The sequence below is a fragment of the Nipponia nippon genome, unplaced genomic scaffold, assembly GCF_047370975.1.
Source record: "Nipponia nippon isolate SJK-2023a ecotype South Korea unplaced genomic scaffold, ASM4737097v1 scaffold_1, whole genome shotgun sequence".
Classification (NCBI taxonomy): Eukaryota; Metazoa; Chordata; class Aves; order Pelecaniformes; family Threskiornithidae; genus Nipponia; species Nipponia nippon.
Genome location: NW_028262290.1, coordinates 94365058 through 94392863, shown reverse-complemented (window position 1 = coordinate 94392863; position 27806 = coordinate 94365058). Strand labels below are relative to the sequence as shown.

Sequence of the window (27806 nt, the reverse complement as noted above, 5' to 3'; positions counted from 1 at the left end):
ACCCTCCTGTGGCTCTGATTCCTGCCCATACCTTTCCAAATCAAACTTAACCCTAGTCCTGACCCTTCCCCTATGCTTCAAGTCTCCCAAACAGGTCTCCACACTCTCCAACCCAAGATCCTAATCCCATGTGCTGCCCTATGCTTGGTTATCTACCTACCCATCAGTTATGCCAGCTGCAAAGGCTCCTGGAATGAGAGGGTTTGGGGAATGTGCTGCACCTGGGAGTGTAATTTGTGTTTACTTCTCCTGGGGCTTCATGCTCAAAGCAAGGAAAAATTTGTCCTCTGCTACCATAAAATGTGTGTCAACATGACTGATATTTCATATTTAAAAAAAAGTGCTCATTTAACTTGTTTCCCTCAATCTTTTTTCCCCTCCCTTCTCCCCCCCACTTTAAGCTTTGGATAGATCCTGGAATCATGAGGAAAAATGAGAAAAATATATTCTCTCATTATGAATTTATTGGGAAGCAACAAAAGCACATAGCTTAGGTACAGAATGATTCACGTATCACTTAAAAGACAGTAAAGAACAAAAAATTTCAGGTAGACTCCAGAAGACTCGAGTCATATGAATCTAGTGACAGGACATGGATCACTGGAAAAAAGGCATGTTCATCCTATTTGGCCTTTGTTCTGTGGTTATAACAAAATCTATACTAGTGGAGGCTCCAGACAGGCCCCAGGGAAGATTGAAAATGTTGAGTGCTGTAACTGCATAATGTGTTACATATGAAAGTCATCTTTAGCCTGTGTTAGAAATGGATGCCTCCATAACTTCCTGCAAAAAAAAAAGTTTAGGCTCTTGCCTGTTCTGCCTCATGCTATTTTCATCCAAAGATGAGAATGTTGGTATCAGATACTTTCTACTTGCAGCTGTATGTATTAGAAGCAAAAAGTGAGCTCGTGTGCATTTAGAAATAAAATTACCACTAGAGGGTCTAGTGACTTCTTGAAAATAGTGGATTATAAAAAGGAATAGCATCAGAACCACCATGTGGGGATTATTTCCTTCAGAATCATTGTAGCATGCAAGCAGCTCACTTGGCTTGAATAGCTTTGGTAGTCTGTAGCTTTCATGAAATTGGCTTGTTGCTAATAATACTCTAAATAATTTTTCACGGTAAAATCAGCACAAGCAACAGTGACGTGATCTTCATTAGTCAGCTTTGCTGAAATAGTGTAATCTCCCTGTATGAGACAAACACAAAACAAGAGATTAACCCATCAGTAGTATATAACTGCTTCTGTTTCTATGAGGGAGTCCTCTTCCTAGAAACAGAATAACACTTTTCCCATCAAGTTCCTCCGAAACCTTTCCTGTCCAAATGTTTCAGAACTGGTAAAGGACTTGTCTATATTTTCTGCCAAAATACTCTCATCAGGGATATCAATGCTGACAGCACAAGTTCAAAATTAAAACAGCGCAAGGGGAACAAAACGTTTTGATGCATAAAAATTCCTTTCAAATCTGTGTAACTTCTCATGTTTCTTATGAGCAAGTGCAGTATGGCCTGTGCTGTTTAACTGGAAGGGGAAGAGGTGCTTGGTTGTCTGGCACTTGTCTTCCTTGGAGCTTGTTTTTCAGTGTGTACACTGTTATTGATATGAATTTTTATAGAAGAGCACCTTGGGGGATGTGTGTATAGATGACTCAATCTGTAATGAATTCCCATATAATAAAACAAGAGGTAGTTTAAATTAAACTTGTGTATAGAATCATAAAGGTTGGAAAAGACCCTTAAGATCATCAAGTCCAACCGTTAACCTAACACTGCCAAGTCCACCACTAAACCATGTCCTCAAGCACCACATCTACCCGTGTTTTAAATACCTCCAGGGATGGAGACTCAACCACTTCCCTGGGCAGCCTGTGCCAGTGCCTGACTACCCTTTCGGTGAAGAAGTTTTTCCTGATATCCAACATAAACCTCCCCTGGCGCAGCTTGAGGCTGTTTCGTCTTGTCCTATCACTTGTTACTTGGGAGAAGAGGCTGACCCCCACCTCGCTACAGCCTCCTTTCAGGCAGTTGTAGAGAGCAGTAAGGTCTCCCCTCAGCCTCCTTTTCTCCAGACTAAACCCCAGCTCCCTCATCCACTCCTCATAAGACTTGTGCTCTAGGCCCTTCACCAACTTTATTGCCCTTCTCCGGACACGCTCCAGCACCTCCATGTCCTTGTAGTGAGGGGCCCAAAACTGAACACAGCACTTGAGGTGTGGCCTCACCAGTGCTGAGTAAGTGTAGTTAAAACTATGAATACTTCAGGCTTTGGGGATAACTTGTATCATTGCAGTGCAAAAAATCTTAACCTTAAAGAAGCCATGGCTTTTTTTTTGTATTGGTCAAAACTGCTCTCTCCTCCTTCTCCAAGTGTCTGCACTGGGCAGGGGAGGTGACAATGCTCATTTAACAGATTTGGAGGAAGAGGTGAATTAGATCTAATTCACTCTGGATTGCTGGCACTGCAGTATTCCTTTCTGTTTTTTTCTGGAGCGTGGAGGGGAGCAAAACCTGGGGTAGGAGAGCTTGGCAGCAGTGGCCTCCTGGCTTTGAACCATAGAAAGCCCTTGCCCTGCTCAGGACTCTTCTGGCTGTGGAGTAGAAGGAGGCACAGCTAGAATGAGTCAGGCTTCTTGGTATTTGCCTTTTACCATGGGATTTCTAAAGCAATAACTGGCCTGTGTCCTCACAGAGGTTCAAGCTAAGTGTAACATCCAAATTTAGAGAGAGGCCCAATGGCAACATGCTCATGAGAATACAGCCTTGTTGTAATCGCTGTGCAGACTGTGCAAAAATCCTTTGGGCTGCTCAGATGAGGCTGTTCTTTGTAACGAGCAGAAGACAACTGCTGCATGGAATAACACCATCCTTCCATGCCAGCAATAAGGAGTTATTTGCCTGATTGATTAATTAACAAAAAAGGCTTCCTGTTCCCTTTCCCACAAGCATGTTAGTTCTCCAAAAGCTCATAGTTTTGTTCATGGAAGGGAGTTTATAATAACTCATTTCCATTGCTCGTTAGTGACTAGATTTTTTTTCCTGTCAGAATAACTTTTTGCTCATGGGTAAAAATTGATATTAAAAGAGGATTGTGAACAGTCTTAGAATATCTGGCTCCAAATTCAGTTAATTTGCCCAGAACTGGAGTTTTATTGGTCTGTGTGGATGTTTCTAGGGCTTCCTCTTGGTCTAAAGACCTATTCCTCAGTCTGTCTAGAGCCTTTACTATAGAAGTGTCCTCAGTATGTTGGTAAAGCTGCTCCTGGAGCAGGATGCTGACTGATAGGAGCTTGGGCACTCCAGTGTGGGAGAACAAAAGACATTGCTAAACACAGCATCTCTAGGCATAGCCTTTAGGGAAGCAGGCTGGTAAGGGTAGGATAACAGTCTGCATAAGGGGGCCCAGCTCCCTGTGTGAGAGCCTTGGAAAATGAAGGTTGTGGTTGCTGCTATCACCAAGGAAAGACTGAGACATATGAGATGGTAGCTGTTATGGAGGCTCAATCCTTCCAAAAGCCAACTATCCTGGTTATTGCCTCCGTAGGTTTTGGCAAGCCTGGTCCTCTGGGGCTCATGTCCTTGTTCTGTATTCTTGTTCTGGTCTTGTCTCTGCCTGTTCCTGCACCAACCCAGTGCTGAGCAAGCCCCAGACCTCATCTTTGAGGCTGTGACATAGGTTTTATGTCTGCTGCTGAAGAACTGAGAGCTTGTGCTGCGCTTCTCTCTGTGAGTAAATCTGAGGAGTGTTTGACTGACTACCTGAACTGTGTGCTTTCACAGTGGTGACAGTGATCCTGTCTTCACCACATTCTCAACTAGATGCCTTGATGATCCAGATGTTGCCTTCTCCCCTTCAATCCAGTCTCTTTGTGTCTGTGGCTAAAAATCCTGTGTTATTTACTGGTCAATATAGCTTCATGTTGTGCCCAGTTAAGAGACACTGGTGCGTTCAGCATTTGAGAGCTGTCTTGCTTTGCAGTGTGATTTAGTTGACCTTTAAGAAGGAGACTTAGCTGAGTGTGGAGAAGACTGCTTGTAAAAAGCATCTGTAATGGATGACCAGGAAATTCAGAGCAGTGCCTAGAGTACTGCTTGTTTTCACACCTTTTGAAGAAATTACTTTCTTTAAGGCTCCATAAGTCCAGAGAAAGTGTCCTTAGCCTAATAACTTGTACTTTCAGTTGCAACCTAGAATACTTCTGTCTGTATCTAACACCATATATGTGCAGAGGAACATGTACAATTGCAATAGTTTTAATCTGCCTTTATAGCCAGTGAGGATGAATGAGCTTCTCCAAATTGTTCAGCCCACTAAGGAGTGAGCTGAATTGCAGCCTTGGTCTATCAGAAGTCCCTTGGAGCTGCTTCTTTTGTTGCCATTTTAAGAGTAATAGAGGGGGAACCTACTAAAGAACTGTATGGCTGCATGACTTACTGCTGGTAGAAGGGATCTGCTGTCCTAAGAAAACCTGTCCATCTCTGGACTCTAATGGTGCCTGGTCTCTCTCTGGTGGCTCTCTAGTGCTTTAAGCAAAGCCACTTAATTTCATGTTGAAAAGGATTAGTCATGTAAACACTGTCAGATCCAGTGTGCCAGCGGGGGGAGCTTGGAATATGCTGATATGATTGCTGGTATTCCTCTGACCATACCTCATCCAGGAAGCCCTTCTGCTTGGGACCACAGCTGTGACCAACTTACCTGTGGGATTTCTTTGATCCCCAGTGTGACTGGTCCCTCATAGTAGAGGTGTTCTGAAAAGCAAAAATGGTGATGGGTGGTTAGACAGGCAGCGCGTGAAGGAAACAAGCAGCTGATCATAGATGCTTTCTTGTAATAGCACTCCAAAGTGCTCCAGTGACAAGTGTTATGGAACTGTGAAGTGCTCTATACACAGTCTTGCAACAGCCCTCCTGAGAGAAATGTTAGTATGTCTACTGCCTTATGGGGAAAGCAGGGCAGAGCCTGATCTAAAGGAGGAGGACCTGCAGTCCCTGGCTGAGTGGAGGAGGGGAGCATGGCTTTGCACAACTGGGTGGGTGTTCCTATGTCAGCATGCCTCCTGCAAATGGGGCAATGAAAGGGGAGGAAGATTGCCAGACACAAGTCCTTTAGCATGATCTGTTAAACACCTGCAGCTGCAATAGTTGAACTATAATGTTTTGGTAACTTTAAGAAAAACCAGTCTGAGTTGAATGTTTCTGTAGGTGTGGACTTCTGACTGCTTGCTGAACATGACCTTAAAGTAATAAGAACATGTCTATCTCGCTGCTGAGAGAGCGTTCACCAAGAAGTTACATGATGTGCTAAAGCCATCACAAGTGGTGTTGGTGACTGGAATAGAGCCCAGGAGTTCCACCTTCCAATCCTCATCTCCCTAACTGTGCAGCATGCTTGGTTTTTTGCCGTTGAAGAAAGGGAAACTTTGGCATTAATGGACAGAATTAGCAAGTTGTTCTGCAGTTCCTCCTACTTTTTCATAGCTTACTGGGCCAAACTGTGCAGACTTGACTGAAAATAAAATTTGTAGATGTTTCAGTATTTCAGAATTTCTTGCACAACTTGCCCTCCACAAGTCATGGAAAAGTCTAAGAACTGTTTAAGAATTCTATTTTGTAGGTGTCATGAAATATTCTTTACTTTGACAGTGACAGAGGAGTAAGTGTTTCATCATATTTATATGAGTATGTGCTGGCATATTGATGCTTGTCACTTCTTGAGAGTTGTTTTAGTCCAGTCTCACTGTGCTGGTTTAAACCGTTTCTTGTGAAAGGTTGGACAAAAGGTTTGTAATGTGTTTGCCGTATGGTCCATCCCACCATGCAGCAGGTATCTGACTTGGAAAAGAGTTCACAGAAGGTCTTCCCCACACATGCCATGAAATGTTAGTCAATGCCTTATAACAAACTGATATGAAAGAGTCATGACTAGAAGATAAACTAGGAAAAGAGTAGGAGAAACCTGAGACATCACCAATGTCCTACACCTTTGCATTAATGAGGAGTTTATTAAATGTAATGCCCTGATGATCCTGGGAGGTAGAGAAGATGCAGAACTTCTTCTCAGTGTTGCCCTGAAGAACCTAATACCAAAACTGAGACTTAATAAGTATGTTTTGACTTGTCACTCTCAAACTGATCAACTATGCTGCAGCACTCATACTGTATTCATTCTCCTCTGCGTCCCTGGCTACTTCACCTGGACACCAAGAAGCCTTTTACTTTTCAAAGAGCAGCCACCATTGCTGTTTGCTTCTGTGCACGAAGTGAGAGCCCTGGAGTCTGACACTTCTCTGCTGCAGAGAGCGGTGACTCAAGAATTTTAAAAATACAGTACAGCCCACTTCTCAGTTCACAACTTACTGGAGTCTAAATGGGAGTTAGAGGCACTGCAGACTGCATGACTTGGGTGATGACTGACTCCCTTGGGACTTGAGCTGTATGTGTGGTGTGTGCTAAGCCATGTTGTGAGCTGCCCCCTCAGGGTGGTGTGGGCCATGCAATGGTGTGGCTTGTGGTTCGTGTATCCTTTTGTTCGGTAGAGATCCTTGTTTGACTCTCTCTCCTTCAGTCAGCTCTGAGCCTAGCAAATCTTGGATGGCAGCAGAGGAGAGTGAAGAGGAAACTGGGCTGTGAACTATCACCCTTTCCCAAAGTCCTTCTCCACAGGGACATGGAAACTCCTCTTGGATCATGTGACTCATTAGGGTCTTGCCTAGACTGTTGGAAAGCCATCCAGGATCTAAACATACAGATGCAGCGTTCAAGCTCTGTAAAGCCTATATTTTAAAATGACGTAGGAGTCATCAGGCCATAAATTTGCTTCTGAAATGATGGCAATGCTAATCTCTCCTTCAGTGTAGGTAGAAGCTATTTTTTTCCTACTTTGCTGTGACAAAGTAATGATTACATCAGAGCTAGATGAATGCAGTCTTAGGGCTCTGCCTCAGCCTTCTCTGGAAAGTTTTCTGGGATTGCTCTGACTTATGGTAGCCATGCCTTTGCTTGGTAATCAATCTCATGGGCTTTACTATCTTTTAGGGAGGCTCAAACTGTGGAGCTAGGTGCTGTGTGTCCAGTTTGAGGTCCACGTTTACTGCTTTGTGTTTCAGCATTGTCCTTATTTAGCTCTTTCTAACCAGGGGTCTTGCAGTGGTTCACAGTTATTAATCATATGGAGCTACTGGAGAGAGTCCAGTGAAGGGCCACTGAGATGCTTAAGGGACTGGAATATCTCTCCAATGAGAGGAGGCTGAGAGAGCTGGGACTGTTCTGCATAGAGAACAGAAAGATTAGGGGAGACCACGTCAGTATGTGCAAATACCTGAGGGGAGGGTGTAAAGAGGATGGAGCCAGGCTCTCTGCAGTGGTGCCCAGTGACAGGACAAGAGGCAGAGGGCACAAACTGAAACACAGGAGGTTTCTCCTGAACATCAGGAAAGACTTTTTTTTTTACTGTGAGGGTGACTGAGCACTGACAGAGGTTGCCCGGAAAAGTTGTAGTCTCTAGTCTTGGAGATACCCAAAAGCCCTGCCTGGATATGGTCCTGGGCAACCGGCTGTAGGTGGCCCTGCTTGAGTAGGTGGGAGTTGGACTAAACGGCCTTCGGAGGTCCCTTCCAACCTCAACCATTTTGTGGTTCTGTAACCAGGCCTCTAGAAAACTCTTGTGACCTTCCTTGCTTCAGTGATGTGGAGGGGGGGAAAAAAAGGCCTATGCTGCTTTGAAAGTATGTCCTGATAGGAAAGCAAGGGCAGCTTTCATTTTCAGCTGTTGAGATCTGCCAGGAAAAAATATAGATCCATAGAACTGCTGAATTTTATCATTCATACTCACTTTGGACCATGGCAACCTCAGTGCATATGGTGGCTGGATCAGGCTTTTCAAAGCCCATTCAATGTTCCTCTTGCATGAGGATTTCTGCTATAATTCCAGAGGTGTAAACATCCTCCAGGGCTTTAAGGACTGTAGTTTATCACAGCATCCTTCATATACTCATACATTTTTTTTCTCTATGTATTCATATATTTTTGTATTCCTGCATTGCAAGAGGATGAACACATCTGTTGCAGTAAGTGTAACTGTCACAAACACTGAGCCTAGCTCATTGAAAGAATTCTGTGGTCTTTCTAGAGCAAGCCCAGATGTAGTTGGAAAAATGTACCAACATTGGGAACAGCGTAAATCATGAGTGCATTTTTCCAATTAAGAATTCCCTTATGTCTTTATTGGTTTGCTGTTAAGTTATGGTATTTGTCAAGCATGCTGTCATCGGTGATGTACTTCCAGTCCACCTTCTATTTTCAGCCCTTTTTCTTAAAGACTTAACTGAAGGTGACTTCTGTAGAGCATCCTGGAAAACATTTCTAATGTACCACTGATTCAAGGTGATATTATTGTCTTTTATATTATTGTATTTGTTGTAGCAGCTTTTTGCTATTTTTTTCTACCAAAAGTAACTTAGTCTTTTTCCCTGCCAGCAGCCAGGCCTCCAGTAGCTTCCAGTATGAAGCAGAGCCTTCAAATGTGTAAGAACTTCCTGAGGATTACTTCAAGTTACTAGTTATCATTTATTGTGAAGATGCCTTTCATTCCTGACAAAACACCTATAATGAAATTCTCACTCCTCTTTCTCAAATCTTCCTTGCACTGAAAAATCTTTAAACATTCTCACACTCTTGTACTATATAAAGGCCCTGTACATCTGCACCCACCTCTTCCTTTTCCTATGTTTTAAATCTTTTTTAGAGCTTAAATGCTCCATGTTGGAGTTCTTCTAGGACAAGATCTTGCACCCATGCAACTGACACACAACTTCTGAGAGTTTTATGGATGCAGGAATGATCTGAATAACTGCCAGCTATAGATGTATAGTTGAGTGAGAAAAACCATATATAAATACATATCTGGGTGAGAAATATCCAGTCTCTTTACTGGGGAGGAAAAAGTGAGATGAAGGGGCTAAGCAAGATGGCATTGTATATCAGCTCAAAGACCTAGCTTTGTGGTGTGGGTGCTTTCTCAAAACATGTAGCTAAACTCTGAATGTGATACGCAGTTCTGTAATTCATGCAACGTTCTCTACTTTTATTCACAAATACTATTTTAGAAACTTGCTCGCTGTAACACCTACCAAAAGGCAATAATGTAAAGGAATGGAGGTCCAAAGCAAGAGGGGTGGGGAGGCCTCTACGGTTTGGGAGTGTGCACAAGGAATCATGCAAGTGCTCCGATGGTGCCTTTATCAGTTGGGCCTGAAAGAAAACTTGTGGACTTGCAGAGGATGCAACTATCTTTTGTCAGGATGCTTTGTTTAAGCCTGCAAGTTGTGGTTGGCATGTTGCTAAATACTACCCTGGTAGGTCTTTTTCTCTCATTTTAGTGATTGCACTGGGAAATCTGTTAAATCTTATGTAACTATTTTCTTTAGAGGAAATGGGGAATAACCAGCCCTTCCTACTGAAAAAGGGGAAGAGCTGAGTTCATGTTATGCCAAAAGAATTTAGCAGTTTTGTTTTTCTTAAATGGATGATGGCCCATTTCCTTGCAACCTTTGAGCTGACAACTTCACAAGAGGCATATAGTTCAAAGAAAAAGATCTTGGAATCCTATTTAGGAGTCTCAGTATGCAGTGCCAGATGTGACCTTTCATTAACATAAATAGTAAATACTGTATGATCATGATGAACATGAAACCTCTAGCTATATTAAGTCTCCTAAAGTATTTCCAGTCATGGCAAAACTGTAGCATTGTAGGAGAGCAAAGAAAAAACAACCCCAAACACCAAGACTTTGCCGCATCCAGCTCTTAAAGTCTCTTTTCTTTGTAACCTCTGCTCCGCTTGTCCACATGAGTGAGAGGACCAACAAAGCCTGTAGCAGAACCATGTTCTGTCTCATTTTGGAAGAGGGAGGAACAGGCAATTTTTGGCCTCCTTGTGGAAGGCAAGAAAATTCTGTGTGGAACTGTATTTAAACTCAGGTCGGGTCTGGCCAGATATTGGAAATGTTGCCCGTACAACAGGGAAAAAGGGGCTCTGTATGAAAAGCTTCAGTTGAAAGGGCTATCTGCTCATCTGTACCTTTGCTAGGCTGCATACTTGGCCATTCCCAATGTTGTCCTTTCTGCACAGGTATTAGGTCAGGTTTACAGCTGTGCTAATATGGTAAACTATGGCTGTGCTGAATTGCCTCAAATTAGTCTTCAGCTCAATTCTGTGTCCTGAAACATGGGTTAGAATCAAATGTCAACTAATTAAGAAATACCACATTTTCAGTTTGAACCTTAGTCTGAGAAAGTTCGCTTCTTTCCCACTGTGACTGAATTACTAAATAAAACCAGCTACTGAACAAGAGGGTGTGTATTAAAAAGTGTGTGGCAGAGGTCCCTGCGCTAACTTAGGGATGCTTCTAAATGAAGATATATAGTATTATTTAAGCAACCAACTATGGTTTTATATCATAATGTACTTCAATTAGTAGAAACAATCACCTGTCAGTTTAAGATTAAGGGACTTGGAAACCCCAGGAGGTTTTGGCTTTGTGGCTTAATGTGTGAATAGCAGTTTGTGCTCTGCTCAGGACTGACTCTACTTCTCCTTAATGTATTCTCTAAAGGATGTTATTTAGTGCTTCATCAGAATAAGATAGTTTTTCAGTAGGTCTGTGGGTGTTTTTTTTTCCCCTTGTAATTCAATACACAGTTGAAGAAACCTCCGAATTTAATTTTTTTGTCTATCTGGCTTACAGGATTTACATAATTGGTTGCTCATGCAGAATTTCTCTATTATTCTTTGTGATGTTTCTATGCTGTGTGAAATGTCTTAGTAATTTTCCAGGGGCTGTCTTAGCAGTAGCACTGTGCATGGTCTTTAAGCTCATAGCCCTTGCACATGAATTATTGCAGTGTTATCAGGACAGGGATGCAAGTGAACGGAAGGAAACCAGAGCTTCTGAAAGTAACTGGTGCTCCAACAACTTTGAAACGTCCCTGCAGCTCTACCTGTTTATTTTAAAATCAGCCTAAAGAGACAATCGTGATGTAAGAGGGATTTAAAAAATAACCATTTAAGGTATGTGGATCTTACAGTCCAGAGGCATGATCATAGCTCTTCTGGACACACCATGGCTAGCTTTGCACTGCCTGGCCTGGGTTGTGGCAGAAGGGACCTTGAGGTGCCCAGGTGCACCTGGGACCAAAGGTGCCTACTTCCTGGGGACAGCTAATGCCACTGTAAACCAACTAGTGCAAGTCTGCACCAGGTGGCACTTTGACGGGCGTGAACTGAAATCATCCGACTGACACACAGGCATGCGTTGAGCAGAAACAAGATGCAAACCATAGATGGGATCAAATAGTATCTTGGTCCAAATATACTTATTCAAGCATAATTCCTCTTAAAGTGAGTTAAGAGCTGTCTTTAAGGACAGGAAGTGTTACTTGCTTAATAGTGAAGAAAATGTTCAGAGCAACTTGTTTGCTCAGCCATTTCTTTTACAGAACTGGCCTTTATTTTTGTCATACTTCTTGCTCACATGATGACCATGTGGCTATAAATAGGGTTTATGAATCTCTCTGCTGTTGGATGGGGTCATGTTACCACAGTTACTTTTTAATGGACTTGAAATCTCATGTGTGTGCAATGTTCTGTGATTAAAAGAAAAGCAAGCAAACAGGGGAAAAGGGAGGCTCTGAAATTAAAACATCTCTGTCCTACTGTGTTTCTGTCATCCATTAACATGCCGTTGAAGTAAACAGAACATTACGATGTATCGGTCTGTTCAACAACGCAGTGGGTGCATCCTGCTTGGAGTATTCAGTAGCCATCAAACACTTAGTGCTACCTAAATTACCTCCTTTCTTCTTTCCACAGAAAATAAGCTTAGAGACACCCGGCTCACACAGCGTCTCTGAGTAGGTTAAGACGGTCTTCCCATTTACGATCAGGTCAACCTTGATGTACAGTTCCTTGATGCTGTGTCCTACACACAAAGTAGAAAGAGCTCAGAGAAAGTGCAAGGGTAAGCAGGTTTATTACTTTATTTTTTAAAATTTCCTTTTTTCCTGTGCTGTTTAAGCCATTGAATGTTTTCACTGAGAACTCCTCATACATAAAAATCCATGCTTCAGGAACAGGTTTCTAAGTCCCTTAAGGTATATAACAGGGGACATAATAGCATATATCTTTATTGTTAAATAAACTATGCCCATGACCATTCTTTGACTCTGTGGCCAACTGGCACAGTAAATCTTGTCTGTACAACTAAACTTTCTTTCCTACTGTCCCTAGCAGAGGGACCATACCCAGCGGGCTCCTAGGAGCAGCCTGTGGTATGTATGTTCTGCCTGGGAAAACCGTAGGTGGCTCAAGCAAAACCTGTGCCAGGGACCAGCATAGCAGCTTGGGAGTGCTGGGAGGTTGCCTGCTTGTGCCTGGCTTGCTAACATAGATACAGCCAGTGAGGCTACTGGATTTAGAGGGAGGGCCTGTACTCTGAGTTGTTAGAAAAGTATTTGCAAGTGCCTGTAATGTGATTTTGCAGGCTTGTTTAACTTTGCAGCCACATGAAAACGGGTGCTCCCTAGGCAAAAGGGCAGCATGTCTCACAGGAGGGGGACCTTTTGCATGCAAGGAAGCATTCCCAAGTGCTAAAAGACACTTGGCACACAAACTTATTTTCAGTACCAGGAGCATACAGGAGTGCTCTAATATTTATGCTCTGGTAGTAGAGGTTCTAGGTGAGCTTGGGGCTAATAGGGTTGCAAGAAGGTGGCTTTCCTGTGCAAGGATCACAAGTCAAGCTATGGCTAATATTAGCTTGTGCACAAATGCAGTTCTGCTGTTGACCTTTCATTGCTGATCAGTCAAGTGCTGGAGGGTATAATTTCAGCTAACACAGGTGGTGAGCTGATGGCATGACTGTATGGCCTCAGGCTAGCACTCCTGCAGTGCTCTGGATCCCCAGCACTCCCCAGCATACTTTGTGTGGCAGGAGGTGCCCCACCTTACTCTGCGGTGGTCCCTTAGTTCAGTCTCCCACCTGCAAGGGTCAGCCTTGGTGATCTGGTAAGCACTGCTGGTGCTTACCCACAAGAGCGTGGGTGCTGTAGCTGTCTTAGCCAGCAAGACTCTCCCCAGAAGACTTAGCTGTGAAGGTACGCTCTAAAGCATCCCCCATGTTGGCTATCCATACGTACAGATGAAGGGTTGTCGCAAATGAGTGGTTAGGTCAGAGGAAGGAGGGCAACAGGGGCTGAGGGCTGGTATGACCTGCTTAGGGTGACACATGTAGCCTGAGGCAGAGCTGATAACAACTGACACTTCTGTAGCCTTATGCAGGCTTTGACATTTCTCAGAAATGAAGCCCATTCATATCTTATAGGAGGTTGTCATCCTTGCTTCTTAATACCAGCACTCACACATGCAGTACCTGTTTATGGTGTGAGAAAATAACAATTCACTTACTTAGGACTATTGCAGCTCTGATGTTAAAGATGTGGGTTGTGACATCAGAACAACGGTCAATGCTGAAAGCAAAATCTTGCTGGGGATCTGTTTGGAGACAGAAAAGCAGTGGGTAACAAGTTATGTTTTTAATGAGATACTGACTGTATAGAAGAAAACAATAAAATGTAGAAGTGTTATAAAAAAACAGATTACATATTCCTTAGAAATTCTCCAAGATGTGCTCAGAGCTCCTATGCTCTGTGTTTAGTAGCTACTCCTGTCCTTCCTGCCACTTCAGTCTTGAACTTTCAGATGATAGCCTATATGTGGCCTAAAACTTACTGTGTGAGAAAATGAGCCAAGTTCAGGGAAGGCAAGCTCCCCATGGTGGTGGGTAGTAAATACTCATTCAATAGTGCAGTCTTAGCACAGATGCTCTTCCCAGGCTCTGTATCACCATTCCTTCCTCAGCACTGATGAGCAATTGGTTATGATGATGTTTTTTAGTTCATTTGTATCACAAGATGACTTGGCGAGGCTGTCTGAGAAACTGAATCCTGAAGTGGGATGAAAAGCCCAAAAATGAAAATAAAATAGTGTAACTGAGATCCTGCAGTATTTCATGCTGGGTCCACCATCATGTGATATTTCTAACCCAGGAAATATTCTACATTTCTCCCTTTCTGGGAGACTTTAGCAGAGCTGGGGTTGAAGGGAGACCTACAGCTGATAACTGACATGAATGTGGCTCTTACCAGTTCCTGCAGTACCCCTTTCTCTGTATCGGGCTCCAAAACTCTCGTACAAACATAATTGCTTTCTCCCCACTTCCACCTTCTTCCTTAACTAGCCTCCATGAGACTCCGTGCTATGCCTGAAGGCTTGCCAACATGTCACTCTGGTGACACCCAGCAGTAACAACTGACAGCTCAGCTGCCGCAACCGACAGCACGTGCAAGTGTTTTCTAGAGCCATGGCTGGAGATGAAAAATTTGGCTGGTTTGGCAGCATATCATCTTGGGCCTCAAGGCTTGCTTTAGGCATAGGTTTATCCCTCATGGTGGGTTTCTAGCCAGCCTGTGCATCCGCTGTCCTTCTCTGTGGAAACCAGAGAAGCGACTGCAGCATGTGCAGAAGCAGCCATAGGCTCCCCGGTTTACATAGAACTGGTGGTGACAAAATACAGGCTTGGGAATTGAATTCTGTTTCTAAGTTATTGTTGCTTGAGGTAATCTTTTCACTGAATTGAAAGAATGGGTTGGGAGAATTTTCTTTTGATGCTGTGGTGAAACTTGAGTCACGAGTGTCCTCTGTGAGGCTGAGCTAGTATCTCTCTAGTCTGACCCTATTTTTGCAGCAGTGCCCTACAACTGTAGCAGCTGGCAGGGAGCAAGCCTGCGTGACCAAAGCCTGATTGCTTAGAGGGGAGCATGAAATGAATGAAAGTGCTGGGAGGAGCTGGAGGCTCTAACTAAGCCAGGCTCTGCAAGCACATGGATTGTTAGTGTGGTCCGAAAGGAGCTGCCAGGTCTTAAGTTCTGGTAAATTAAAATAATTGTTTGAAGGAGGGAGGTAAAAGCCACTGTGATATTTCCCACAGCTCTCTGCTTCTGTGCTAGATTTTGTCCTCCACACCACTAAAGCAGTCTCTGCAGTTGCCTGGAGTTGTTTATCTGCTCAAGTGTGACAAAAGTCAGAGGGTTGCCTTTCCTACTTTTCCATATTCTTGTCAGTTCTTGCTTTGTTATTGCAGCTTCAGAAGCTGTTGCAATCGGGTGGGAGAGCGTTTTCCTGCTCCAGCCGGAAAACGTGCCAAACTTCTCTTTTCTCCTGGACCGTTATGCGTGCTTCCCCTCTGGTCTCTACCACCTCTCAGGGCTTGGTTTCTGCTTTTCTCTGGACTTTTGCAAGAGCCCCTTTCATTTCTCTTTTGTGTGTGGTGCAATGACAAGGTTCAGGAAGCAGCTGCTCAGATTTGGAGCAACTTGGGCATTGATGCTGACAGGCAGCGCTGGTTGTCCTGTGACAAATTGTCAGCTCTCTAATTTCCAGAGGGAGCTATGGTCAAAAATGGCACTGCAACATACATGATGCTCTTCTCTTTTCAAAGAGACTAGGCTGTGCTTTACTCAACAAACTAAATCATGGGCTAGAAGTTAAATTTTTACTTCAAAATTTATCATCAATAAATGGATAGAAAGGGGATGTTCATGAAATCAAGCTTCCCTGGAAAGCATGGGTTTCTTACAATGAACCTGACCTCAGGGTTGTTTTAGTTTGGATGTCTCATGCCTGGTTTTTTGTTTTGGTTTTTTGTTTGTGTGTTTTTTTTTCTCTCCTGTGGGTTGAGCTGTTCTGCCAGATGACATATTTCACAGTGCATTGTAGCCATGGGTGTCTTCTGCTGCACTGCTAGTGATGCAGCATAGGACTCTGGCATATCCAGAGAAGTGTTGTCTGGTCCCCAGAGAGGAAGAGAGCGTGGAAGCGCTCCCATGAGAAATTCCAGCAAAATTTGTGAATTAAAGCACTTGGCTTTTGTGTTGTTACTCTGTTGCTGAGAAAAGTAGACTTTTCCACTGGCAAAAGAAGCCCCAATTAATGTTTATCTCCTTGTGGAAATTCAGGCTATGACTTTGCAGTCCAACATCTTAGGTATTGTGGTGTATGTGGGGGCCTCCTGCTGAAATCAATTGAAAGGATGGCTATGTTGCTAAAGCTATGGTGCCAGGGAGTCTGGATTCCAAAACATGTAGGCAGAAAAGTTGCTGCTAAAAGGAAATTAAAGAAAATAGTGATGCTTAACTATTTGGTAAGTGAAGATGTCTGTAAATTGAGCTGTGTACTATGAACTAAGGTAGTGTGCCATACCCCTCTTTCCTTAAATGTTGAGGAGTCTCTCGTGTAGCAAAGGCAACTCGAGGCAATTGCAGTTTTTCTGTTTCATCTCAGATGCACAACTGTGAGTCACTGTGTGTCTCTTATGGAGGTTTAATACTTATTCTTCCTTGTTTGCCTCAATCTGAAGTGAGCTGGTTAGACTGAAAAAAATACATGTTATGTCTTTCACATGTGCAGAGCAATAACATTTACTGTTAAATCTCTAAAATACGTGGGGCTGACCTTCAGCCTTCCACTTCCCTGCAACATTTCATAGTGCACAGTACTGTACGTTCCCAGACTTCCCTCCACCCACTCCCTTCAATCTGCTCCCTCTTCCATAATTAAAACTAGAAACTCTTCAACTGGTTGCAGAGTTTTGCTTTTCCAGTTCAGCTTTGCTATATTACCAACACTTAAAACGTTGCTGGAAATTTTGCAAACACGTTGAGGTTTATCAGTGAAAATCTGCTTATTGGGTGGCGGGGTGGGGAAAAGCGCCTTTTTTGTGTCTCTGTGTATCTACGTGAGAAGGGCTTGGGCTGCAACATATTTGCAGCTAGCACGAAGGTGCCTGGGAGCAGGATTTTGACAGAAGTTTCTCTCTAGACAGTTCTAAATCTTTCAGGCAGCTGCTCTGAGAAAGAGGAAAGTCCTTTTTTTTTTTTTTTTTTTTGTAAACAATCAATGCATTGTAAGATCTATTAGACCTGTTATTTGAACTTGATGCTGTGGCTAATGCTGAGCTCTCAACTGAATCTAGCACTGAATGTACAGCTCTCACTGAAGACTGGCTTCTGTAGTACAGTCCTGTTTTGCGAGAGGTAAATCTGGGATGTACCTGGCATCTTGCCACCAATCGCATCTTATGTGGTATAGTGCCAGATGACCCCATGCATCCCACCTCCCATTTCACCCTTGCCCAAGTACCCTAGTGGAGATTTATTGCTATATTGGCTTGGAATGTGGTTTTCCTTGCATATGACCTGTAGTGGCACCATAGTGCAAGATTTCAGCCTGGCTTACTATTGAGAGGTGCTCACAGCAATGAATTTGGCTGGGTCTTTCTAGAAGACTGAGCAGGCATGCGTAGTACAGCCTTAGAAGCTCAGATGAGTTCCTCACCTTTTCTTCCTAGAGTTTCTTTTCCTGCCCTTCCTTGTTCTTGGCAGAAGGCTTATAGGTAAATTAGCTCAGATATTTACAGTAGTGTATCTATGTGACCCTTCTGGCTGTAAGTCTTGTACCTTTGATGGAGATTATTATGCCAGTAACAGGGACAACAGATGGGAACGCACTTTCATGCCTCAGTTACTGCAGTTGTGGGGCCACCAGCTCATGCTCCTGCTGAACATCAGTGCGTGCCAAGCCACAGGGCTGTGAGCTGGGGCTACCCTTATGCCCCAGGTGTCTGTTCAGCCTCCTGGGCTCTGGGAGGTGATCTCCAGGAGGAAGATGAAGCAGACAGCTGGGAATGATAATGTGCTAAACTGCTGTGGCTATGTCCCTCAGAGCCTGAGCTGCTAGATGACTAACTGGGCATTACTGAAACTGCATGGCCAGATGGGAAGCACCCACTATCGGAATTTTGCTGGGCTAGTGTACAACAGTCTCTTCTATTCTTCTCTCTCCCTCCCCCCATCTTGTTTAACTATCCTCTACTGGCTTTACTCTCATCTGAATCTGCTCCAAAATCACATTGTTTCCGTATGAGCATGAAAATCAGTGGTACAAGTGAATAGGAGCAGCAAGCAGGCGAGCTTTGCTTGTAAGAGTTCACATCTGTAAGTCTTGCAGTGGTGAGAAGACTTTCCAAATTGGTAAGCTTTGAGTGTTTCAAAATAACACTTTTTAGGAACAAATAGGCCACATAATTGAATGCTGTGCTTGGCTAGGGTCATACAAGGACAGACTGGTGCTAAAGGAGCTGGAAATTAGCACAAGGAAGAAACATATTTAGTAATTGCCCAACACTCCTCACCTTCAAAGCTCTTAATAAAATTAAATCATTAGTCCTTATAATATTCAAGGTGATGAAAGGAGAGGGAAAGAATGAGGAACTGTTTGGGATCTCAGACTTTATGTATTCATTCAACATTTTCCCTTTAATGTCTATTTAAATGAATTAACCTGAATGCTCAAGGTTATATTTGACACTGGAATCTACTTATGAGGTACTGAGGAGGAAGCATCAGCTGAATTAGCAGCTCTCCAGTTGTGCATCTAGATTTCCCTGAGCACCTTCAGTTTAATGAGCTTCCCTTTGGGCCTGCCTTCCCTGCATGCCACTGCCATGTCCAGACATGGCTGGGAGAAGCAAAGTGACCCTCTGTTCAGAGGGGAGCAGAACAAATTGTGAGACTCGTGTTGGCTGTGGCTAGTTTATTGTGAGGATGCTTCATCCCAAGACGCTCACCTCAGACATGACCAGCTCTGGGTTTTTGCCTAGTTAGGACAGGCACTCTGGCCTCCTTCGCAGAAGTCATGGTATGTTTTATCTCCTGTACCTTTCTGGCTTGATTAGGCAATGTGGAGGTGAAGGAATAGGGAAGAATACAGTTCATGTATACTTGATATCCTGGGGGTACAGACTGTGGGAATTCCTCTTTGCAAATAGTGCTATCAACTTATGGTCTCTGAGGTCTGCTTAAACCTGAAGCTCTTGGAGATGGCTGGTGGCTTGAAGAACTGCTTCCTTTATGATAAAATTGACATGGCTGTAGAGGGAAGCCTGAAGATTTGGTCTCAGTATAATCTATAAGCTAAAAAAGCCCAGAACACTAGCAAGAGAAACTTAAAATATGGTTTTAAAAAGTGTTTATGCAATACTTAAATAATTTCCACTTCTCTCTCAAGAATACTGAACACTGACAATGCAAAGAGCAATTATATATAGTTTGGTTAGATTAAAGCACAGGCATTACTGGCCTGTGTTTACAGCCCTAGTTTTGAAGCAAGGCAACTCCTGTGTCTTACAAAGTCAGTTTAAATAAAGGACGAAGACTTTGTCTCTTACTATTTCAAATAAAACTCATTGTTGAGTATAACTGATGTCCAAATGTACAAATATTCAGAAACAGTAACTCGGGAGGATGGTAGCTTCTCCAGACGTGTTGCTGGGGCACTGACTGCAATAGCAGCAGTGTTTGGGCTGTGAGGAACAGAGGGCTCAGCCCGTGAGCAAAAGGCTTGAAGTGTGGCTGATGGAGAAGAGAGGAAGAGATTTGCCCAGTACCAAGCTGAGGTTGCCCAGCTGCCACCTGTGGCCATGGAGCTGCTGGTGGCCTGGGCAAAGAGCTGTGTGGTGTGATGAGCTGGAGGGAAGCCCCTGTAAAGGCAGCAGGGGTGAGGGGCTCACTACAGCTGGAGGGCTGTGTTTGAGGATGGAGGTGTCACCAGCGTGTATAAAGCAGCCTTGCCAAAGACTTGAGCTGAGCATCCCTGCCTTTTCCTGCCTGAACCACCTTTCTTAACAGCAAGCTTGTTAGAGCTGTTTGCTAGGGCTCAAGGGGAGGCCCAGTGTCTGAAGGTTCATGGAGGCTTTCCTTCCTTTTGCCAGTGGTGGTATTTGGAAAGGGGGGTTTCTGTGCTTTGTGTGGTGTGACAAAGCTTTGTCTAAGCCTGTTTGAGAAGAAAAAACTGAAAGATGCTGGCTTTGAGAGATAGCACATATAGATCGGTATTTGTATTTGATAATCCTGAGTTGTCCTAGTTAGCTTGAGAAAGAAAGGGAGGCAGGGCAGGCTTCAGCTACAGCAGTGTAACAAGAAAATGCTGCATTAATTTGGGCCCAGCAGGGAATGTATTAGAAGGAGAAAGTCTTTGTTCTTCTGTTCTGTTGGTAAGAAAACACCATGCGCTGCATGAGTAAGATGCATAGAGTATCTGCCTGTATTCCTAATCAGATCTGTCTCTTCTCTCTTCGTGTGTTTTTTTAATCATTCTTTACACTGCTCTACTTGAGATAGATCTCTGGACATCAGTGCTTGCCAGTATGACTGGGGATTCACAACAGACTTGCAGACTTGTGTCAGAAATAGAACCAAACATTACTAGAAACTGCCCTGCTGTTAGACACATGCCATGCTCTGGGATAGCAGGCTTTACCGCTGATTATACAGAACAGTAATCAGCAGCATATAAATGGGCTAAATGTTCCCTTTTTCCCAGGATGGGTTGAAATCCACCGCAGGAGCGTGGCAGTAAGCTATAATTGGAATGGCATGCTTCCTCTGCTGAGGAAACTAGCTGGGTTTCTGCCTGCCTGATCACCACTGGATCATTTGACAGGAGCCATCCATCTTCAGGTGAAGAGGAAACTGGTGCATTGAATTAATTTGTGGTAGCTTTCAAGATCCTAGCTTTTGGCAACTGGAAGCTCTTCTGAGTCTAAAAGCAGCATCTGGGACAGATCAGAGGTTTTGGATTCGGTACGTGGTTCTGTACAGGGTATTTCAGTATCTTGTCCCCGATGGCTACTGTTCCTCCTTAGTTTTAGGTTGCCATAAGCCTCCTTGAAGTTGGTGCAGTGGCACCAACACACAATAATGCTGAAGTCCTTTTTGCATTTTTGAGGTGTGTTAATTTTTGTTAGATTATTCTGGATATTTTTGCTGATGGATATTAAATTGCTGTGAGAACCTGATCTCCTGCCTCTTTTTTTTTTTTTTTTGTAAACTGTAAGCATTGTAGGGTCCAGAGCTATTTTGAGGCTTTGACAGCTCTAGATGAGATGGTGTGGCAACGTCAAAGCCTAGCAATGCTTCATATGCTTACACAGAAAGCTTTACACTGGAGCATTTATGAGCAACTGTGGTTTGCTCTTGCTCCTGACTTGATACAGTGTGAATGTGCCTTTTGATAACTTCTACTTTATGTAATACAGGAAGCTAACCTCAAATGTTCATCAAAACGTTAACAGAGCTGTGACTCACCTGTTTAGTATATTAGACTGCTCCCTCCATAGAGACTCAAATTTAGTGTGCAGTAGCAAATGACAGTTCTGCCTTGCTGACAGTACTACTTGACTAATGCAATATACAGTTTTTAGGTATGTCTCTCCTATTTGTTTCTAAAGGGGAGAGCACCTTTTCTTATGGCTTGCCTTGCAGGCTGTTACCCCTCCTGCTTGCAATTCCTTAGTGACTCAGTGGCTACAACAACTGAAGACGTGGCAAAAGTCGACAGGTGGAAAACGTGTCTACTAGTTTAGATTTAGCAGCTGCAGATAAGCAGAAGGGGCTGTCATATGTAAACAACCCTCTCTTGCAGTCCATGGCGCAGGACCTTTGTTGAGTTGATGAAGAAATGGACACTGAGCAAACTTCTGAGAACTAAATTAGATAGGAAAATTTAAAGCATGGTGGGGAAAGTTCAGCTGAGGTTTTCTCTCCACTACTAGTCTCGGTGAAAGCATTAATTTTGATTTTGCTAAATGGTTCAAAGTCTAGATGCTGAACCTAATGTTTTTGCCATAGTACCTTGGAGGTATGAAACTGTCTCTTGCTCCTCCTTACCATTTACATTTTAAAACTTACTAAATACTCTCCTCTCTAAAAGAAGATGTAAAATTAAACCAGAACCACCTTAAGAGGTCACATAGGAAAAGAAAGTTTTAATCCTCTCTAATGAAGCAGGTAATGAAACAGAAGGCAGTTTTAATTCATGGAGGGACCAAAACTTTAAAAGGTTTGCACATGCACTCATATCTATGTTTACCTCGATTCTGATGATAGCTTTAGTTTGTTAGGATCTGGTGCCAGAAATATGTATGTCGACATCTGGCCTTCCCCTTGGAATAAGTAAGCTATACCAGATGAGTATAGCAGCAAGGCTATGACACTAAGATGACTTGGACAGAGCAAACAAGCAAAATGTTTTCAAGTGAAATTCTTAAGTTCTTTGATTGTTTGCCCATTAGCGATCTATGCAACGAAAGATCAGAGGGGAGCTGGTGTTGTGTGGCTTTAAATAATTTAGAAGCAGAAGCAATTGCTGGATACTGCTTGAGGGAAATAAATAAGTCCAAAAGCAGCATCTGGCTCAATATGCCTGCCAAAAAAACCAAAGAAAAATGGAAAAAGAACCTTCTTTTACCAAGTGTCTAGAAGAAGACTTGCCCTGAAGATGCATGAGGTGAGAATTTTTTTCAGACTTTTCTTTGCCAGCTGAAGCTATCAGCTTACTTATATCATTTAATTAAAGGATATGTGTGGCTAGGGAGGAAAAAGGACTAGTAACATTGGTTGACATAGAAAACAAAGTTACGTGCTGTAAAATTGGTGCTACCATGATGACAATTTAGCAGGTTTGTTTACAAGTTGGTATTGCTGATTGAGCAGGGATGGGTGTTACAGGTCTATTTTTTAAAAAAAGGAAAAAGTATTTTAAGAGAAATAGTATATTTGATCTCTCAGTATGTTGGGGAAAGGATATGATGGGCTGAGTGTGTGAGGGGGACCCTAGTAAGACTGAAACTATTCAGCATGGACAGACAAATCGTCAGAAAATTGTAATCTACCCAGTCCATCAGTCTCCAATTTTTTTTTTGTTTTTAGTCCTGAAAAGTTCTCTCAAAGCAGAGTTTAACAGGAGGGTGTCTATACTGTGCTATCTGAACAGAGCAGGTCTTACACCAGAATAACCCTGTTGACTTCAAGGGGCCATCTTAATGGAGATCTAAATCTGAGCTCACAAGTTTAAAGAAAAGCCATACGAATGAGAGTTTCTCTACCTGTAAATGCAATCCAGTGCACGTCTGTACTGAAGTGGGCAGCACTGCTCTCTCCTACTGTACTAACATAGGGCAGGAAAAAATATTGTAGAAAAGACCCTGCTTGAAGTGTGACATAGAGCTATATGAGCAGTCACGCAGCTCAGTGGACATAAGTTCAATCTGACTTTGCTCTCTTTAGGAATCGGTATTGGCATGTAAAAATAATTCTCTAGATGACCATAGGGCCCTGCTTCTTTGTCTAGCAGAAGACACTAATTAAAGCAAATGGTTACCTATATTGCTAAATACGTTTTATTATTTTTAAATCTGTAGATATGCAGATATAAAACTTGTAAAGAAGGGTGCAACCAGTTTCATATTTAGGTTCTGGAGGTTGAAATGAATACTGATTGGTTGCTCCTTCTCCTGAAACTTCAGCTAATGGCTATTAATGTTGCTTCAGATGAAAAAAGAAGAAACAGAGAAGTCGTACATGAACTAGGAAATGTGTTTCTCTGTGATAGCAAAAAAATCCCGTGTGGTCTGAACAGCATTTTATAAAGCCTAGGGAATATCTCTCAAGATGTCATCTTCAAATACTACTACTTTGACTCTCCTGAAGGTCTCCCTGAAATTCTATTATTTATTCCTGTGCACAGAAAACAAAGTCCTTAATGGCTGGTGCTCTTCAGACCCTTTCTAAGAACCTTCTGCTTTACCAGTAACCTTTCTGCACTGTCAAGAAATCTACAGTTTCAGGCAGTAGGCAGCTCTGAAATCTCCCAGGTCCTCATCTAAATGTAGAGCTTTATTAATCACAGAGCATCCTGGTCTGGGTTTGCTGGTTGAAACAAAACCAGGCATTCTGAAATACTGATTTATTGACATAGGCCCAACTAACATTTCAAGAAAGAGCTGTAAAAATAGCTGAAAAATGGTTTTTGTGTGTCTGCAGCAGCAATGACCTGCTTTACCCTATGAAGAGGGCATCATTTGAACACTACATTGTAAGAATGTTTTCATGGCTAATTAAGACAATTAGGCTAACATGAATGGTCTGGAAGCAGGTGCTGGTAGACGTGTTGAAGAGTTATATTTTGTAGTCTCTCACTACTTTGCACTTCGAGGTGGGTGACTGACACTCGAATAGCACTGGAAACTGCTCGGGGCACTTTGCTACCATTGCCTTCCCGCCTTTCCATTCCCAGACAATTGCCTTTTAAAATGTAGCTAGAAAGATCAAAAGAGTTATTACTGTAAAAATCACTGTGAAATTAAAAGGGATAGGAATCAGCCATTTGTGTAGCAGGTTCTTTTCATCTCTCTGCATAGACTTGCCAATTACGGTTCTCTTTTCTCAGTCGGAGATGTTAACCTGTGCTGCTTTCATCTCGGGATCCCTGCCCAGGTTTCTGAAGTGATTTGTGGTCATTTGAGATCTTCCTTCGTTTTTGTCACTTGTTCCTGGGAGGAAAAGTGGCACTGATGGGAAATGTCTTGCTATTTATAGACTGTCTCGGTGTTATGTCTCCTGCGGTTATATAGAGGAGGCAGCATACTGTCTATTTACTTTACTTTTAGACCACCCGTCTCAGCCTGAGTTTCTTGCTATGGACTTGCTGCTGGGAATTTTTGTCTGATTTCTTCTAAATGACTTTTTTACAAGCGCATGATATTGATGAACGGGGTCTTGTCCAGCCCTTTCTCTTTTGATGCATCCCTGGGGGTCCTGGTCACTGAATGTTTAGTCTGATGTGGCTGGGTGGGAATGGGGATCCTTTTAAAGGATCCAGAGCATGGAGTGAGGCTGGGGGCTTGACGCATGCCTGCATCTTGCATGTTATCTTACACTTACAAGTGCTTGTGACAGGGAACTGGGACTTGCTCCTGGGTGCAGGAGATTGCTATGCTTTCTCTGTCTGTCTTCAGTTATCCACCTAAGCTTCTCTGCTATGTTTATCAGAGTTATATTAGCTCATATTTTTGGCTTCAGTAAGATTTTTACTGCATCATAGGAGAGAATCTGATAAACTGCAAAGTAAAAATATACACTTAGCTCCTTTTTAAATGCTCAGACTGAACTCTATTAATCTGTTGATAGAGGGCATTCAGCTCCAGAAATAAAGTTGCGTGAAGTACTTGGCTAAAATTCTCCCAACTTCTGTAAATTTTACTTGATTCAACCCCGATTCACTGATAACATCCTAGAGTTTATAGTAACAATAACAGAGGTGAAATCCTGACCCTCTTGAAGCCAACAGGGAGTCCTTTACCCAAGATTTCATACTAGGTACCTCACTGTGGCCACAGTATCCCAAAAATGTGGCATCCTCTGGCATCTTCAGGGGAGCAGGAAATACCGCAGGGATTTCTCAGACTGGAGGGACATGCAGGGCAGTCTTCCCCTGAAACAGCTGAAGAGTATGGGCAGTTGCCTAGCATTGACTCTGTGCTTGCTGACAGTATGAAGTTGTCACGAGAAGGTTTGTTGGGAAAGGGTCTTGTCAAACCTAGGCACTGGCATGTTTGTTCCCTCCTGGGTGAGAACAATTGGCAGGACACAGCTAAAGAACGAAGATACGTTCTGCCCATCTAGTTGTGGTTTACAGTGAAATGAAGTGGCGATAAAGCTTCCCCTCTCCTGAAAGGGTGATCAGCACCTTTGGCACCATGGTGAGCTTGCTCAGTAAGAGCAGTGCCTTCTCTGAAGGCAATGTAGACTACTGTATTCGGATTTATCCTCCCCAACTGTAGATTTTTGGGCTCAGCCCAAAACACCTTATATTTTTCTGCTTTATGCAAGCTACCAGGCTATGAGTTGGGTCAGCAGCGATGCAGATGATGGATCCTGATCTGATGCTGCAAGTGTGGTAGCCTCTGGAAAAAGCAAGGCAGAACATTGTGACAGCAGCTGTGAGCGTTGCTGTAACTGAATCTGCCAGAGCTGTAAGGGAGTGAGGAATCGGGCTTCAAACAAGGAATTTGATTTAATTCTTGCATTGTTTCCACATCTGTGTAATCTTATCTCCCATAGTTGTGCCCAGGAGAACAGAAAACCACTCTGTGTTGGGACCTGACCTGTATGATCTCTGGCTTGTGCTTCTCAAGCTGTGAATTCCTCCTGAATGAATGTACCTCTTACCTTTCTGTGTGTGGCAAACCAAAATAAGTGACACACAAGCTCTAAACAGATGCATTTTGTTAGCTAGGCCAGTGGTGTACATAGTAAGAAGCAATGCCTGACACATGCCCAGCAGACAAATTTCATCACCATTTGAATTGACTCAAACTCTAGCCTGTGCCTCTGTGTCAAGGCATCTCATGCTAACTAAGACCTGTTGAGGGAACAGAATTAACTTATACAATGAATTCTTACTAAAATAAAGGTAATAACAAAGCTTGTATTCAATATCTAATTAAATATTTTCCTAATGCAGTATACCCATTTATAATATGTGAAGCCTGACTTTAGTCTCCTGGGAGCAGGCCAGTAAAGAACAGCATTACAAATATTTATTTACTTCTCTTGTCCCTCACTGGCTTTGTTTTAATGGGTGTGCAAAACCGCATGAAAGCTACAGGGGAGAAAAAGCCCCCCGGGAAATCCTTTGTATCAGGATGAATTGGAAAAACAAACTCTAGGGTGCTCATTTGCCATGAATCGCTTTTCACATCACGTGCGGAAAATGAATGAGGCGTCTGTGAATCTAATTCCCTTTGTCCCTGCTGTAAAGCAGATCAGCACAATAGGAGAGGCACAAGGCCAGCAAAGCAAGAGGTGGAAAGCAGGCACCATTCAGTGAATTCATTTTCAGTCATTTCAGTGCCGCTTGCTCCTTTTCTTCTCTATGGATTTAAAGAACAAACAAAACTCTATGGGTTCCTGGGAAATGCCTCTGTTAAGTGCTGCTGCTGAAGTCTCGCTAAGCACAGTGGCAATGGTGAAGAACACAAATCCTTCCCACTGTCACGCTGGGTCCCTTGTCACTCCAAGTGGGAGGACAGAAAGCACATCACCACAGCCTCGTGCTGCACATTAGGAAAACAGCAGATCAGTGCATTGAAGAGACTGTGTCGCCCCAGGGGTAAAAAAGATAAAGATCTAGGGTCTTCCTCTTTTTTTTTTTTTTTTAATCTAACTTCAAGATAAAAATCCTAGTCATCTCTTTCATGCTGAACTGGATTTTTGACAGCTGTTTATTGTTCTGAATTAGGTTACATTATTTCCTCTTTATTACCTTCTATCTAAATACAGTTAGATTTGGGTGTGCATGTCAACCAAACCAGCTATATTTGAAAGACTAAAATATTCTAGCTGTGAAACCCAGTGCCGGCTTGGGAGTGTAACCCTTCCATTCGTTGCCTGGTTTATAAGCCTCTCTTGCTGCACAAGAACAACTTTGTTGCCCAGCTAAAAGGAAAATGGAAATTTAAAAAATCTCACCACAGCTTTTGTAATATATTTCCAAGTTGTCCTCTTTGCAGACTGTGTGCGTAGGCCATTCTGTGCTGGCATTGATGTAAAGCAGGACGAAGATGAGAACCAGAACATTTGATGTCTTCATGGTGGTGGTGGTAGTTTGCAGGATTACTTCTCCGTCTCTTGCCAACCCTCTGTGGAGGGAGGTGTTCCTTCCTTTTTCCAAGGGAGGCAGGAGTTACTACATTTGCGCCTGCAGAAGGGTTAAGCGAGCCAATGCAGCCTTAGCTTACCACAACGTTGTACAAACAAGAGGCTAATCGGAATTGGAGGGTGCTATT

The 27806-nt window shown here is 43.1% G+C and overlaps 1 protein-coding gene across 1 annotated transcript; it reads right to left on the bottom strand.

The window, feature by feature from the left end:
• Positions 1–444: 444 nt before the first annotated feature.
• On the bottom strand, positions 445–27806 carry LY86 (lymphocyte antigen 86). Its single transcript, XM_009475446.2, has 5 exons — positions 27490–27806; positions 13469–13555; positions 11856–11984; positions 4704–4756; positions 445–1193 (listed from the first exon to the last, which is right to left on the bottom strand). Exons 1-5 carry the CDS (start codon positions 27608–27610, stop codon positions 1098–1100), a joined length of 486 nt encoding a protein of 161 aa, XP_009473721.1. The 5' UTR covers positions 27611–27806; the 3' UTR covers positions 445–1097.

Excerpts from the sequence above, each read along its gene's own strand:
- LY86 (XM_009475446.2), bottom strand. The coding sequence starts at position 27,610 with ATGAAGACATCAAATGTTCTGGTTCTCATCTTCGTCCTGCTTTACATC. Across the intron at positions 4,757-11,855 it reads CTGTGGAAAGAAGAAAGGAG|AACACCTCTACTATGAGGGA; the intron begins GTAATTTAGGTA and ends TTTGCTTTTCAG. Across the intron at positions 1,194-4,703 it reads GGATCAAAGAAATCCCACAG|GGAGATTACACTATTTCAGC; the intron begins GTAAGTTGGTCA and ends TGTCTCATACAG.